The sequence below is a fragment of the Acanthisitta chloris genome, unplaced genomic scaffold (genome assembly GCF_000695815.1).
Source record: "Acanthisitta chloris isolate BGI_N310 unplaced genomic scaffold, ASM69581v1 scaffold2847, whole genome shotgun sequence".
Taxonomy (NCBI): Eukaryota; Metazoa; Chordata; class Aves; order Passeriformes; family Acanthisittidae; genus Acanthisitta; species Acanthisitta chloris.
Genome location: NW_008683030.1, coordinates 1 through 15978, shown reverse-complemented (window position 1 = coordinate 15978; position 15978 = coordinate 1). Strand labels below are relative to the sequence as shown.

General features: G+C 38.5%; 1 protein-coding gene across 1 annotated transcript in view; it reads right to left on the bottom strand.

Annotated features, from left to right (window-relative positions):
* Window positions 1-15467, bottom strand: part of LOC103806070 (potassium voltage-gated channel subfamily KQT member 1) — a gene marked incomplete at both ends in the record, with an annotated part of 39259 nt that extends 23792 nt beyond the window's left edge. The window contains 2 exons of the mRNA XM_009078741.1: window positions 2037-2163; window positions 15377-15467. Of these exons, the coding sequence (XP_009076989.1) occupies window positions 2037-2163; window positions 15377-15467 (218 nt within the window). The remainder of the gene's footprint in view (window positions 1-2036; window positions 2164-15376) is intronic.
* Between the last annotated feature and the right edge of the window lie 511 nt (window positions 15468-15978).

The following is a 15978-nucleotide window of genomic DNA, read 5'->3' as shown; positions in this document are numbered from 1 at the left end:
CTACTTTTCTGTAAGTATGTTCTACATGGTAGAGATATATCTTCCTCATCCCCAACTCCCCAGTCCCTCAACCTGTTCTAGCTCTGCTTCTTCTCTGTTCCTAGTGCTCATCCTAGTTTTCAGGCTTTAGGCTTCTCTCACTAATCCCAGTTTACTGATCCAAACAGTCCTATTTTACAGTCCAGGTCTCCACCAGACTCAAATTGAAGCAGACATTGGCATGGAAAACAACAGGAGAAAGAGTCAGCATTTATTTAAATAACTGTTTCAACTAACAAGCATTGGTATTTAGAATAGCATTACACTAGCATTTCTGGTAGGTTTTAAAAACTAAAATGTCAGGAAGTTTGGTAATTTAAAAAATTGAATTCCAGTAATTTATAAACAGCAATATGTTATATTCTTCTTGAAGTTTCTAGCTATTTACCTGTTTGCAAACATGTCTGTACATACACATGAGGTATAGAGAGGAAAGGTGTGTTCTTAGTAGTCTGGAGATAATACCACATCCATAAGAACTTAAATTACACAGAAATTACATAGAAAAATTCTCCCTGCTCTCATAGAAATTTCAGTGGAATTTGGATTTTAAAATAAAGAGCTTTGTATACATGCAAAAGTAAAATTAATACTTTATTTTTTTCCATTCTGTTCTAATCCTTTAATTCTCTTTTCTACTGTTTGCATTTTATTTATGTTGATTTGAAAATTACAGGATGAGTCAGTACGATTCAATTATTCACAGAAAAGGTATTTCCAAAGATTAGCTATTTCTATCAGTGTAGACACTGTTTCTTCTGCATTTGATATGTGGAAGCAAATCTTAACCTTAAATGTGTTGTATTCTTAGGGGAATATCAAAGGTTTTTAAAAAAAAATACTGACACCCCTTGAATGCTCAGCCAGCTGTAGTCATTCTTAGCTTTTCCTAAAAAAACCCACTGTAACTCCTCCAAGAGTTACACAAACATGAATATTTCCTGAGGTAGATGCACAATACCAGGACACAGAACCACTTGGAATCACAGTTTAATGAGATTGCCATGTTTTCTCCTGCATCCATGAACTCTAATATACCCATCTAAAAAGCAATTCTTAATTGAAAGAGAAGCCAAGAACATGCTTAGGAGTAAAAATCTTACCTACAGCCCTCATGGTTAGATCAAAAAACTAGATCAGCTCCAGAAGCAGCTGAGGATTTTGTTTGTATGTAATGAAACACTTGTTCCTCAATAACCCAAAACTGAGTACAGTAGCTCATCACATTAGTCACTAGACACATAACAGAATATGTTGTTTCCTGAGGTTGTGCACTAAGTTTCATAGTGTCACAGATGGTTAAGGAAAAAACAACTCATTCTCTCCTCTTTTCACCTCTCTCACTCTGCTCTATTTAAAACTCAGGAAGTTGATCTTTGAATAATGTAAAATTCACATCTCTATATATCGGACTCTATAAAATCACAGACACTCTGATTTTATGTTCTATTAGAATTTTGTCCAAACATCACCATTTATTAATCCCTCACTGTTCCACTGTTTCTATTAGTCACCTCTCCTCCTGAAATCAATCCTGCTCCAGAGATGCTACCCACAATAGTCCCTCAAACCACCTAAAACTCTTTTAACTTTAGCACTACCCAAGGAAATTTTTCCTGAGTTCTACTTCTCACAATTCCATGTTTTTCTCAATTTACACTCACCTTTGTGCTTGCTTTCTATGGAAGACCTAAGGAAGGATTTTGTGTTTAAAATCTTCTCAGTTTTCTCCAATAACACAAGTAGATTTGGTCATTTCTTCTCTACAATTCTGCCTTCCTAAGGCTGATTTCTGCCTGTGTCTCACAGCTATATTTTAAATTTGCATTTCTAGCAATCCAAAAGAAGAAATAATTGCACAGACTTACAAAGCAGACAAATGCTTGAGTGAGAGTCATAGCTAGAACTGGAGTAAGGTCTCTGTGGTAGTCGACATCTTTACTTTAAAATGAAGGGAAACAAACAAAACAAAAAAAAAAAAAGAGTTTAAATCTTACCAATTATTGATATTGGCTTTCTGGCAAACCGGATTCTTCCCTGGAAGCCAACATACTTACTCCTGCAGCCTGCAGACCACAACCGGACCACGTACTCAGCACCAAAAAACACAACCAGAACTATTTCCTATCAGAATTAAAAGGAGAAGATATCAGGTTTTTTTCATTAAAAGTCAGGCTACAGTTTGCATTATCTAATTTATTCCTATGCTGAATACGAAGAGGTTTGTTGAGATGAATGATGCAGCAATAAGGATTGTGCTTAATCTGTTCATTTTTTATGTGCCTGTGCCAGGCAGTACATAAAAGGGAGATATAATATTAATCCTGAATGTAAAAAGGATGGTTTGAGCTCCATTCCATCAGTGAGGAAAAAACACAATATAATTCTTCTTTTTATTCTTTCCAAAACATATTTTTTTAAAAAATAAGGAGCAGAGGAAGGCTACAAACATATCCTACCTAAAACTAGCAAGTATATGAAACATTTCTAGATCATGAAACAGGATTTATGAACATAAAATGAGAAAGTGTAATGTCAACTGTCATATATTCAGAATAGCATGTGTCAAAATAGCATATGTCAAGTTGGACAGGACCCATACAGATGATCAAGTCTGACTCCATGCTCCTTGCAGGATTACCTAAAACTAAACCAGATGACTAGAAGTGTCATCCAGATGTGCCTTGAACACTCTCACTCATGGTGCTCTTTGGGGAACACATTCCAGTGACCAACCAGCCTCTCACTGAAGAACCACTTCCTAATGTCCAATCTGAATTTCCCCTGATGCATCTTCAGTCCCTTTCCTCATGTCCTGTCACTGGTCACCAGAGAGAGGGTATCAGTGGCTTCCCCTCTGCTGCAGACTACACTGAGGTCACCCCTCAGCCTTCTCTTCTCCAAGCTGAACAAACCAAGTCACCTCAGCCACTTCCTCTTAAGTCTTGTCCTCGAGATCTTTCACCATCTTGGTTGTCCTTCTCTGGATGTCCTTCTTATATTGAGGCACCCAAAACTGCACACAGTACTCAAAGTGGAGTTGCATCACAGCAGTGCAGGGTGGGACAATCACCTCCCTCGATCAGCTTGCTATGCTGTGCACCCCAGGAAACAGCTGATCCTTTTGGCTGCTGACTCATACTCAACTTGACATCAACTGAAACCCTCAGATCTCTTTCTGCAGGGCTGCTCTCCACCCTCCTGGCCCCCAGTTTGTATGTAAAACCAGAATGGCTTTGTCCCAGCTGGGGAATAAAGCTCTTGTTCTTGTAAAATCTCATAGATTTGGTGATTGCCCAGCTCTCTAGTCTATCCAGATCCTCTGTAAGGCCACTGTACCCTCAAGGGAGTCCACAGCCCTTCCTAATTTAGTATTCTTTAGTATTGTTATTCGGTAATGTGCATTTGATTCCTGAGTCAAAAAAAACAAAATCTTGCTCGTGACACCATGCTCAAAGCCTGATCTGCTGGGCCTTTCTGTTTCCTCCCTCATCATACCCTGCAACTGAAAGGAGTTTACTTGTGCACCTGATCCCTTAACTACTCATTCTAAGGTCGTAAACAGTCTTGATTGCCCTTGGACTTCTTGGAGCAACTTCATCATTGTTTACCTGAACTATCAGTAATGGTAAATAATTTGAGGGCTGCACCAGGGTGGGAAGCTTTCTCTTCACATCTTTACCCCTGGCCCCAGGGAGGCAGCAGACATCCCTAAGAAGTGGGTGCAGTCTTGTCGTGGTTTAACCCCATCAGCAGCCAAGAACCACAATGCAGCCTCTCACTCACTCCCCCACCAACGGGATGGGGGAGCGAATTAGAAGGGTAAAAGCTACAAAAACTCATGGGTTGAGATAAAGACAGTTTAATAGAGGAAGCAAAAGCTGCACACACAAGCAAAGCAAAACAAGGAATTAATTCACTGCTTCCCAAAGACAGGAGGTGTTTAGCATCTCCAGGAGAGCAGGGACCATCACGTGTAACGGTTCCTTGGAAAGACAAACACCATCACTCCAGATGTTCCCCTTCCTCCTTCTTCCTCCCACCTTATATACTGAGCATGATGTCCTATGGTATGGAATATCCCTTTGGTCAGTTTGGGTCACCTGTCCCAGCTGTGTCTCCTCCCAGTCTCCCATGCACCCCCAGCTCCCTTGCCAGTGTGGCAGTATGGAAAGCAGCAAAGGCCTTGGCTCTGTGTGAGCTCTGCTCAGCAATAACAAAAACATCTCTGCATTATCAACCCTGTGTTCAGCACAAAGCCCAAACATAGCCCCATCCTAGCCTCTGTGAAGAGAGTTAACTCTACTTCAGCTCAAACCAGCACAAGTCTGCATATTGGGCACACCCTGAGAGGTAACATATTGCCCCTGGAGCTCTGACTGGGAAGCTGCACCAGTCATGGTGGGTACAGAGCTCAGACAGGACACAACCTTATGCCATTTGGTTACCATTGCTTTCTGGTTGTGCCAGCAGAGCTACAGCACCTCTGCTGCATGCAAACTGCCATGCCATGCCCTGTTTGCCCAGCAAACCCCTAGGGGTTTCTTTTCTGGGGGATGGGGCTCGGTCATGCCATGCCCTGTTTGCCCAGCAAACTCCTAGGGTTTTCTTTTCTGGGGGATGGGGCTCGGACCTGGCTGGGTCCCATCAGCCTCTGTTGTGCAAGCCATGAGCTCCCAAGAGATCTCACAGCTCCTGAGCACCTGAGGTTCCCCCAGTTTGGAACCCCAACTGGAGTGCTCTGCTGTGGATCTTGCTGGTGCTCAACAACTGAGGTGAGATGTATATTACAGCATCTAAAATAAATGAATTCTCTGTATTTTAATACTTCTTCCCTCCAGAATACTACATTGTAAAGCATTCATGCATAACCACAGATACTTTGAAATATTTCTAATAAAAAACAGATCAGTAAAGATCACAATGTGAACAAATTTGTTGAGATCTTTGTTCCTTCCTTCCTTGCTTTTCTCTGCTGTTGCAATATGCTAGCATAACCATAATACAGCTTCTAGGCTTTGTTCCAACCTAAACTGTATCCAGTAACTCAGAGTCACCAAACACCTACTACATAATTTACAGCTTTGGAAAATATTTGTATTTTAACTTAAATGTGCTTGCAACCTGCACTTGGGGAATTCTAAAGCACCCAAAGATTGAACACATTTAAATCACAACTTTCACTGAATAACAATACCAAAATGTCTTTAAAACTGACATTCTGAGTGGTTGAAGAGAGATCAAAATATCTCAGAGCTGAAAAACAGGTAAGAAAAACTTTACACTGATAAGCAAAACTTCATGTCAATTTTGATTTTTAACGAAGTTAGGTTATAACATTTCTGTATTCACTTCTGCCTCCTTATTTTGCTCAGAATGAGAAACAAGAAAACATGCATATTGTTCCTCTGTTCTCATGGCACTTTTAGCCTGACTAAACCAAAGATCAGTAGAAAACTAAGAAAGTTCACAGTACAGTTTCAAGGCAGAAGCACGGGAAAATACACGACAAATTAACTCCCCAAGTTTGATTTTTTATCACAGTACAGTTTCAAGGCAGAAGCACAGGAATATACACAACAAATTAACTCCCAAAGTTTGATTTTTTTAATGAATATATTATCTAGAGCTTCTACAAATAATTCTTTTAAGTTTTGTTCTGTCTGAAATCCAAATGCAAATACTTATTCAAGCAGAATAGTCAAAGCAAAACCCAAGAACAATCAGCAAAGGAAAACAATTCCTGCATTTCTGGAATCTTGCAAAATACTTTCACTTGTTAAATGGTCTAAGCTTTTAGCAGGTTCCTGATATCATCACTCAATAGCATTTATTTTCAAGTCTCCTCTTAGGAATTTCTTATTTCCACCAAGGGAAGCAGAACACTGTTTATGGCAGTGGATCAATCATTTTTACAGACCTGTATATTAGAACCACTGGGTCAGTTCAGTTAAAAATTCTCTAAAAAGGAGACAAGCAGGTAAATGCTGAGGCAAAAAAAACCTCTTAGACTTGGTTTATTCCTTTATGATCCTCTGAAGGTACTTTTAAAATCTGAAATAAAAACTGTATCTGACCAAATTGTGTTTTATTCTCGAGACAAATGCCAGAACCTATGATTTTATTTTATCTACCAACAAGAACTGATCTTGGTTATGTCCAGGAAACCCTGCTGAAATCAATTAGTCTATGGAAAGGAAGAATAAATTGTTGGCAGGAAGGAGGAAAAGGAGGAACTTACATCTTCAACAAGTTTGAAACTAATTACTGCTCTCAGTTCATTTAGTCCTGGACAGGTGTCCACATTACCAAAACCACAGCAATTAACACATTTGTTGGCAGCCTCAGACACAGGCCAAAGACCAAAAAAGCATGGAAACTGGACAAACAGTAGAGCTCTATAGGTGGTCCTTCAAAAAAATAAAAATTAAAAAAAAGGAAGATTATGAAACTTACACTCTTGTCATTGATACTCCTAATGTAAGCTAGGAGACATCCATTTCCAGAGCTGTCAAGGCTGTTCAAGCTTCACCTCACTAAATTCACCTTTAAAAAAAGCCCTAACCTGCCTCCTTTTCCTCCTCTACACATAAACACTTTTCAGAACCTTAAATTTATTGCCTTACATTTACCTTCTGGTAAAGAAAAAAAAAAAAACCAAAACAACCCAGCAATTTTCTGGAAAGTCAGAAAAAAGTATTTATTCTCACTGGAATGGCAACAAATGATGGTGAGGACATGTGGACAAAATATGAACCAGTCAAAACTATGCACAAATAATCTGCAAATTAAGTTTACATCCATCTGTATGTCACTTTGAGACCTTTTTCCAGCTTTCTGAAATTTTCCAGAACCCTTGCTTTCCAAATGGGATGGTACTCACAAGGTTCCCACAAAACTTTTTGATTTAGGTTCCCAGCAGTATTTTCCCCCTTCTCCTTGAAGTGGTTAAGGAAGAAATACATGATGAAGGATTCTCAGCAGATTTCATAGACCTGGAAAGCCATTTGGCATCAAGAGAAAGCCAGGGATGTACTTGTTTAATGAAACTGAAACCAAAAATAACAAGTAGGAACACACCATTACCTCATAAAAATAAGAGCCACGTCAGACTTGATCAAAATAGAGCTAATAAATCCCCTTGGCTATGTTATCCTAGTAACCAGCTTTGAATGTCAGCCTTCCATTTTTCTCAGCGACCCTGGACTGAATTCCTCTGAGCTGAGGAAAGAATGGGTAAGCAAAGCTGCACATCCTTTGACCAGAACAGCTGCCATGAACTGTCAGGACATTTGCCATGACCAATGGAAGGATCATGAGACAGGTGTGGAAAACCACAGAGCTTCCTTCTCCATCTGGGACACTCAACCTGCTCCAGAGGCACATTGCAGCAGTGGAGATGTCTTTAGGCAGTACTGCAACTCAAATTATCTTCCAAGAACTGGAGCACAGAGTAAGGAAACGACAATACAGACCCAATTCTTCACACACACGTGTTAGACTCTTCCTGCTTTGTTCATGGCAAAGGATTCTCTTGGCAATTTAAATTGACACAGTAACACTAACAAAAGCATTTAGCTGCCTACCCACTGTAAAGAACTGACAGATTATATTTACAGATTTTAAACTGGCCTTGTACTATTAGACATCTCTGCTAAAGTCAGTAGCAACATTCCATTATTCTGTGCTTCTCCCTGTTGTCTGGGAAAAAGACCCAGAGCACACACCTATAATATTCTTTGCCTAGTCAGGTGGAAGCCTTTAAATTCATTTCATCTCTGTATTGTTTTCCTTCTTCTTAAGTCTAGCCACTGCATAAGTCTTCCCTTCCCCCCAAAAATTAATCATAAAATAATCACAGAATGTTGGAGGAGACCTCTAAGATCATCAAGGCCAACTGTTAACCTGCTACTGCTGTAACCCCTAAACCCTAAACCATATCCTCCAGCATCAGATCCAGACACCTCTTAAACACTTCCAGGATGGTGACTCCACCATCTCCCTGGGCAATATCCCAGTGCTTGACCACTCTAACCAGGAAATATTTCTCCTAACATCTAATCTGACTCTCCCCTGTCTCAACTCATGACCATTCCCTCTAGTCCTCTCCAGCCATGGCAGGAGAGACCATCGAAAACATAATACACAACCTATTTTTAATATAACTCCATTTTATAAATTTGATGAAAAATACGAAAAAATAAGCTTACAGGGAAATATGAATGCAAATTACTTCCATCCATATCTAATTCAGGCGAATAAGGAACTCTTGTGGAAAAGCTGTCAACTTTTAGCCAAGAATGTCATTGATGACCTGGTTAAAAAATGCTCACATTAACACAGAAAATCAACATTTTTATACAGGTGTGTGTGTAAATGAAATATATAGCCTGGAATTTACAATATGTTCCACTATGGTTATGGATAACTGCACTGGAGAGGCAGGAGCAGGGAAGGAGTTCGGCTGGAGTGATTAAAGTGCACACATGAAAAAGACAAGTATTTTCTCAGCTGCAGCTGTGTTTTGGGTGGAGAGCACACACAAGGCTCTCTTCACTTTTTTTATTGGAATATTTAGGTGCTGGGGTGAAAGGAGGAAGTGGGATGGCTAAATGAATAGTATGTGCTCACGAAGATTCAATCAAGGAATGGCAGCTCCAAACAATGAAGCCTCAGAAACAGGCATAAAGCTTTAATATTCCAAATGTTTGCACACGTGTATTTATGTCCAAAATTTAATCTGATAACCTGTCTTCAAGGTTTTCCAGTCCTTAGATTTGAAAATGTCAAGTTTAGAGACCTGTTTAGCTTAATAGCTACTCAAAGGCTATGAAAACCTACGGGTACTGAAAATATTTATTTCCTACCACCATGTTTGCTCTTGCAAAGATGACAGACACCTTATGTGAAAATACTACATCCAATATAGGCAAGAAAAAATGCCAAATGCTGCTGAGCATCCTGTAGTATCATTAGCTTAGATTTCTATCTTTTAGATGAACCCAATGCACCGAATTTTTAGAAGTTGCTTGGATACAAGTTGATTTCTTTTACATTTCTTTTAAAAATGTTGCCATGCACACCTGATAAATATGTTGAATTTGTTGACTTCATACCAGGAGTGTCCTTATCTTTCGGTTTATCAACATTTGCTGTTTCCTGTATGGAATGGAGCTGTACAGTAATGAGGGAAGCACATGGTGCTCTAGTCACAGTACCTTCAACAACCACCATTAAGGTGAGCTGAGTGACTCAGAGAGGATAATTTAGTTTTTCATTCTATTTAAGCAGGCAACAATTTTTCTACATAGAAAATGAACTACAGCATCAACTGGTTTTGAGCAGGACTTTTTTTCCTCAATTGCTTAATGCAAAAAGATACCACTAAGGCAAACAGAATCAAATAGTGAATCAATAAGATTAGGTAAATTAGTGACTGAAGTTCTTAATTTCTCTACAGAACACATAGGAGCCTTCCAGCTCCCCAACAGCATGGCCCTGAAGGGATCACCTCTGGTAGGAGGGCAAGAGTTTAGCTCTGCTCCTGGGGTGGCATCTATCCAATGTGAATATGCACTTCAGAATTGTAAGTTATCATATCCATGTTTCTTAACCCTCTGATTTGGGAGGATATCAAAATTTTGAGGAATGGAATTGAAAAAATCCTGAATAAACCTTTCCACCTTCCTTTTTTTGTTATTTTTTTTTCATTGAAAACAGGCCACTATCACTGAAATAACTAAGCATTTGGTCCAATCCAGTAAATCAATTCCTACAGTTTACCATTATCACTTCACCTACAAATGGTGCACTGATTTCACATTTGGATTATTTGCTCTGAATTGGAAAGCATGTTGAGATAAACAGTATTTCCTATCCCTCCTTCATTCCAGCTGCAATGATCATAGAATCATAGAGTCATAGAATCAACCAGGTTGGAAAAGACCTCAAAGATCATCGAGTCCAACCCTACAACAACATTACATACATCATGGCACACAACCAGAAATTAAATGAATGAAGTTAAATCAATATGATTTATAGCAAAATCAATCCATTTTATCAAAGTCCAGGGCACTCTTGGTATTCTTAAATTTAAAAAGCAATTAACATCAAGTTCTTAAAAGAGAGAAACATTTTCCCTTTCACCTATAACCTAAATGTTACTATACATATTATTTATTGTGCTCTGCTACTCACAGTGTGTAAAAATCCTGTGTATGATAAAAGTAATATTTTGTCCTTGTTTTTTAGGAGATCATGGTTAGAGAAATCAGCCCCACAAACTAATAACCCTCTTTTTGCAAGTTCTTTTATGATATAAATAACTATCTGTCTTTTGCAAACTACCATGCTGACCTCTCCTGGCAGAAACACATATGACCTCTAACCACGAAAACAATCAGATCAATCCTCAAAGGAGAAAATACACCTGACTTACTTTATAGATTATTTTTAACGCCATATCCTTGAAAATCTTGATGCCATTTTACAAATCAAAAACTGACACACAAACTATTAGATCATCAAGGAAATCTTACAGCCTCCTGCTTGTACAGGCACAACTATAGGCTTTGGCAAGTTTTAAAGAGATTTTTCCATAGAATCATCATAGAATCAGATAAAATTATAACCATATATATTAGGGAATGCAAAAAAAAGAGACAAAATGGAAGAATAAAATGTTCCCTAAAAGTGACACAAAGAAGAAAGAATGAAAAAAATATATAAACATAAGCATACATGACACAAAGAAGAAAGAATGAAAAAAAATCTATGAACATAAGCATACGTACAATTTGCTGAAAACATAGTATCCCTTTTCTGGCATGACTTTTGAAACTAAACCCAATATTTTCTATGTAAACTTTTAGTGAAAATGCTCCTAACACTTTTTTTTTAATTTATTTTAATCTCAGTCACATAGCTACTGTGGAGGAGGTGATTCTCTCTACTCCACTTTCATGAAACCTCCCACCTGGAGTCCTGCATCCAGCTCTGGGGTCCCAAACATAAGAAGGAACAAGACCTGTTGGAGCAAGTCCAGGAGAGGGATATAAAGATGCTCCACAGGCTGGAGCACCTCTGCTATGCAGACAGGCTGGGAGAGTTGGGGCTGCTCAGCCTGGAGGAAAGAAGACCTCACAGCAGCCTTCCAGTACTGGAAGGTGTCTGTAATGAATCTGGAGAGGGATCCTTCACCAGGAACTGTAGTGATGAGACAAGGAGGAATGGATTCAAACTGAAAACAGGTTTAGATTAGATGTCAGGAAGAAATTCTTTGCTGTGAGGGTGATGAGGCCCTGAAACAGAGTGCCCAGAGCTGCTGTGGCTGCTCCATCCCTGGAAGTGTTCAAGGCCAGGGTGGATGGAGCTCTGAGCAACCTGGTCTAGTGGAAGGGGACCCTGTCCATGGAAGGGAATTTGGAACTAGATGATCTTTAAGGTCCCTTCCAACTCAAACCATTCTGTGATTCTATGAACTTCAAGGTTTGCCTATGGTCATTCAAAAACTCTGTGCTAATACATCAGCAACTCTTTGAAAACAGCTGAAGACATTCTTTGCTTTGAACAGCCACCCAATAACACTAACTACAAAAATATGTAAAGCTACTGTATAGCAGAAAGAAAAGTTTATACCTCAGGAAGCAGACATGCCCAAGCAAGTTTGATGACCTCCCAGAGAAAAAAGTGGCTGAAGAAGCATGACACTATGGCAAATAAGATTTTAGAGAATCATTTTCAGCACAAGGAGTGTAAAAGGAAGACTTCCATAGAAGTTACAAATGCTAAAAGTCAAAAAGAACAGTTAAGCAAGCAGAATTTTTGCAGTGAAAGGCATCATAAGCAATCAGCATTGTTTTGATTGATCTGTTGAACTCACAGGGAAAATTTCAACAAGTGAAAATAAGAAGTAAAATGGTTAGAACTCTGGGAAAGACAGTCATTGGAAACAGAGTTGACCTATGATAGGAATCCAAGATAATGCTAAAAGTGTATGTATTCATTTTAAGAACAAGTAGATAAAAATACCTCTAGTATTTAAAGACTAACTTTTTCTTCTTTCAATTTTTTATTACCAAACCATCTGTAAATATATCAATGAAGAACTGAAGGATGAAATTCTTTCAAGCAGGCAGGGTTTGTAAATAAACACTATGCCTGTTCTCTTAATTTCTCAGAACATACATTTTGGTAGAATTTTATTTTAAAAAAGAATCACAAGCAACAGGTAAGGACCTGGCCCAAAAAGAGAGCTGTGCAACAGTAGTGGCTCAAGATTAAGTGTTGGATGTAGGAAATCTCACACTGTTCTTGACTTCTGTTTGGAAGAAGCTATTAAAAAGGCAAGTGAACTCTGTCAAATAGGGAAGAAGCTATTAAAAAGGCAAGTGAATTCTGTCAGATATCTCTCTGAGTGCCAAAAGTGTATAGAGACTAATTAAGAAGGAGGAAAAAAAGACTGCTAGTTAGTATGTTTTTTCTTCCCTGTTTTTACCAAAAGTATCAATCCTTTTTTTAAAGAGGAATTTTAAACAGTTCCAAAATTCTGATGTTCATCAATGTCTGTTGGGAAAAGGCTTTACCATGCAGTCCACAAAAAAGCATGAATTTCATATTTCCTCTGCTCCCCTCAAATTGTTACTCTCAGAACATACCATAATCCCTGGTTAACCACCTTCTGGCACTCAGGCATGGCATGATGTGAGACTGTATCTCAAGTTCATAAACACCACTCTGGGCCAGACTATTTCAGAAACTTGGTTTTGGGTTACGTTACAAAAAGTTCTCTCTTTTCAGTAGTCCCAGCTACAAAACTGTTCATGATCAACCCTCTCACTGCTCTTTTGAGCCATTCTGCTGCTCAGTTTTGTCAATTTGTTCTGGTGATCAAAACTGAAGATTCCTTAGAGAGTGCCTGCTCCAATCTTTAGGGCATGAGATACTGGTAGAAGTGCATAAGGGACATCAGACAAGAGGCATCAAGAGGCAACAACTCAAGAAATTTTCTAGATCATACCCTGGTTCTTATAGAGGACTTAAATTCAGGTAGCATCTACTCAAAGAGCAACACAGTGAGATAGATGTAAGCAATCTGAGTGTTTCAGGAGGAAATTTTGGACCCAGGTATTGAGTGGGTAACTGGGAATAAAACAGAGCTGGATTGTAGCATTAAGTGCTGCAAACATTTTATTCACAACTGTGCCTTGTTCCATTGTGCTGGTTTCCTCAGACACTGTACTAGAACCTTCTCATGCAGCAGATCCTAAATACTGGTGGATAGTCAAGTGAAAAAGCTTCCAAGAGTACAGATCCAGGCCCAAGCAAAGCTGGGGAAACTAGAGATTCTTTTTCATATCACACTACATGTAGCAATCTGAACAAAAAAACAGCTGGACATTTAAGCTTTGTGAAATAACATGTACATTATTGTTCACAGTCAACTATGGTATGAAGTAGATCAGAATAATGAGCCTCTACAGAGTTAAGAGAGCAATAATCTCCAGGCTTCTGTGGGGTGAGCACTGTCTTGGATAAAATGGGAAATGCAGTTTGAAATTCCTTCAGGTAAAGGTGAGGAGAAATGCTCCAAGAAGGAATCTAACCATTTAGCTCCTAGCAACAAAAAACCTCACAACTCTATGAAAAAATGACTAATTAATTAGCTATAAAAGCAATCTTTCAAGTGTTCTAATTGAATTTATTTCAGACCAAACTCTTTAAGTTTTGAGACAAATGCTTTCTAGGCAAGTAAATCTACAGCAGTCAGCAGAGCAGCTAATCTCTGTGCTGGCCATTTCTAGGAAGGAAACTGCAGGAGAAGAATAAACACCAGAGAGGTATCCTTCAGGGTTAGGTTATAACACAAAGTGGCCAAGAAATTGTTCCAGCACTGCCACTGCCTATGCATGATTCATTTGTTAGATGATAACATCACTTAAAAATAGCTAGCAATGCTATGTGGTCACTATGTGAGCCACACATCTGTCTTCATCCAGTCATTTTTTTGTCAAACAATGTGTGTCTCACATGCACATTCCATCCACACAAAACCAACCAGCCAAGCATTGAATCCTTGCTGGGATTACTGTTTTGGGTGGGGGTGATGCTGACCTGTTATCACTACATCTTTCAGTGAGCATGGGAAGATCATATATGATTGACAGCACACTGCACTCTGTTTGACACTGAACGTGGCTTAAAGGCCAAGGAATATTCGTTACAGGATTAACATTAATGAAAATCTCAAAATAACTCAGGGATCCTAATGATGGCTCAGTCAACTGCACACAAAAGCTGCATATGCTGATGTTGTCTAAGCCATAAGGAAACAAAAAAGGAACTAATTTTTATTTTCAAACCAGATGGAAAGCAAAATGAAACTACAATAAGAATATTGAGATTATCACACACTTAAAATCACAGGATTTGAATGGCTAAAATACAGATATTGTGAGCAGCTGTTTAAATGTGATTGACTCCATTTTTATCAAGGATATTTCATCTCATTTTTAACTTTCTAAAGGTGAAGAAGGGCAGGGGGGGACCGAAGAGGAACACTGCCTAAAATCCTCATGCAAGTTATTTGTACTTTTATTTCCCACCTACTTCAAATTAACACTTAGAAATATTGTATGTATGTTGCAACAGTTTCTAGATAGTTGCTGGATGTGATTTCATATTTTTAAGAGACAGAATAGCTCAGGGCTTGTAACACACTTCAGTCATCTTTCATCTGTAAATAGCCACCCAGTCCAGCGATAAACAAATTTGCTCCTGTGAAAACAAGAAGCTGTACACCTCCAAATGTGGAGAGTTTTTTATCACAACACCTTTTGTTTAAATAACTACTCAAGATCCTACTAACAAGAATAGGTGCCCAGAAGTGTGATGGAAGCTCTTCCTTCCTGTTCCATACACCAGCAAATCAGTCTCACAGAAATCACTTACACCCAAGAATCTGATATTTCTGAAATCATGGTTCTTAGCCAATTTTTTACCATAAGACTAAGAAAATCAACAGTTTAAAAATCCATTCCTGTAGAATATCCTGTTCCACCCTGTGTTAGATTGATGAACATTAGCTGTGCACTGTAAGAGCCACACTTACACAGCAAGTAAATAAAAACTGCTCATCTAACAAGTACCCTTATAGTTTACAGATCCAGAAAATAATCATCCCCATGAAGCTGTGACCTTTCTTTAATGAAAGCAGGTACTCTTTTAAATGTCCTGGCAGAATGTTTTGCAGGAGGATTTTTAACAGCTCTTGCCCACCCAAATCAATTTAAATTTAGTCAAATTGATTAGTCTTTCCCCAACAAAGTTCACTTACCATCCAGAAAAGGGTTCCAATGGCAAATTCAGAATAATGCTCTATAGTAGATAGTACACTGAATATTAAACAAATCAGCACCAAGAGAAATCTGTAAAGAGAAAACAGTGTACAGTGACTTGCCAAGTCGAACTGTAAATCTAGATCTAGTTTTCTCTCTCTCATTCACATAACTTTTCTCATCACAAACAATTTGTGTTTAATCAGTCAACTCTTTCTAGTCAAGTGAGTATCATCATTTGGCATTAACTTTTAAGAAACCTGGAATAAAAATGACATGAAGACTGAACACAGTAAAATCAACAGGTAAAACACAATATATATTATCAAGTTTATTTCTCACAGAAGGTTGTCATAGTGAATGTTTCATGTTTCATATTCCACTGATTGCTACACAACCTATGCACTGCAGTAGAAAGGCAACATAAATGATAATGCATTCATTAAAGTAGAATTAGACATGTGACTGGAGTGAGGAACAGTAACTTCAATGAAAAATATTCCATTAAATGTTTCCCATAAATTTAAAACATACATAAATACAGAATAAACACCTACTACTAGAGTATTTCTAGTATCAGCACTCAAGATCAAGAAAACAA